This window comes from Austrofundulus limnaeus, unplaced genomic scaffold (assembly GCF_001266775.1).
Source record: "Austrofundulus limnaeus strain Quisiro unplaced genomic scaffold, Austrofundulus_limnaeus-1.0 Scaffold2276, whole genome shotgun sequence".
NCBI lineage: Eukaryota > Metazoa > Chordata > Actinopteri > Cyprinodontiformes > Rivulidae > Austrofundulus > Austrofundulus limnaeus.
In genome coordinates, this window is record NW_013954678.1 from 47,025 (window position 1) to 48,309 (window position 1,285).

Genomic DNA, 1,285 nt, shown 5'->3' on the forward strand with positions numbered 1-1,285 from the left:
ACATTTCTTACTTAATGGAAACACCGCAGTTGCGAAACTGTGTTTTTTTGACATTAACAGAATATCGACAAAGTTTTGCACATACTTGCAATGGAAACGCAGCTACTGAGCCTTTGGGTTGTCATATGTGTATCAAATTCCCACCAAACAGTGYCCTACCTTGTTTGCGCTCACATCTAACAGCGCAGCCCAGTATGAGCTGCAGCAACCGTCCCAGCTCCACAGGATCTGCATGCTCTGCCACCAAGGACACATCTGGCAAAGGAAAGCCTGAGATTTCCTGAGCTAAAACCTAAAAGCACACAAGCATAAATAAAACAAGTAAAAAAGACTTGATGAGTAACATAAAACTCCCTGTATGATGATCCCTACATACTGTATTACCATGATTACATAACTTTAGAACTAGAGTTTATAGTATTTAAAATGCATTGTGAATAAGATTTTAGCTGCAAAGTGCAATCTGATAGCAGCTGAGCACTCCATTTACACTCAGGCAAGTCTTTGAGGCTTTGCTTTGAACAAATGGTGACAATACAAATCCCTAAAGGAGCAGAAAGCATGTTTCTCTGTTATAATGAAAGTGTATTTCATACCTCATTGTAAAAGTCAACCACCATCTGAAGGATTTTTTTCAAATTGTTCACCTGAGAAAAGAAATTTTAAAAATAATCTTTGTTACTAATTCAAATATAAATCATAAAGACCAAATAGCCATAAACAATGAAATCTAACTACAAGTGATTGCAGGAGACAAAAAAAATGCACATGCAGACTAGTGAGACATTAATAATAACATTTTTCTTCTTTGATATGCACCAGCAAAACCAGCAGGAGAGACAACAGTTAAAGTAAAACAAGTCAAAAGACTGAAGCACTTCTTTATTATTTATTTGTGACTTTGTTACTGTTTAGGTCTGGACCCGTATTTATTAAACTTCTTGAGTCCATTTTTAGATTTAAGTGCTGAAAATGTCTTAGATTTGCTCCTACTCTCAGACTTAAGYGTAAGTGCCAGTTATCAAAATTCTTAAGTCTAAGAATCATCTCTCTTCTCCTCATCCTCTAACTCTCAGGAAAAGTTCAGACTGCTCCAGAGGACTCTTCAGTGGTTCAGAGTTTCCACTAGAGGTCTGAGATGRACTGAAGACAGAGATTACAGCTGTCCTCCTCCCCACCTGACTGTTATTCTCAGTTATAAGATGTGGAAAACAGGTTTAATCAGATGCATCTCAGTAATCCAGGTAAAAAATCAAAAGGAAAAAAATTGTATAGGTCTTCTGGA

The 1,285-nt window shown here is 36.9% G+C and overlaps 1 protein-coding gene across 1 annotated transcript in view; it reads right to left on the reverse strand.

Moving 5' to 3' along the window:
• Nucleotides 1-1,285, reverse strand: part of hook1 (hook microtubule-tethering protein 1) — a gene marked incomplete in the record, with an annotated part of 34,695 nt that overhangs the window by 31,729 nt on the left and 1,681 nt on the right. The window contains 2 exon segments of the mRNA XM_014034748.1: nt 160-292; nt 597-647. Of these exon segments, the coding sequence (XP_013890202.1) occupies nt 160-292; nt 597-647 (184 nt within the window).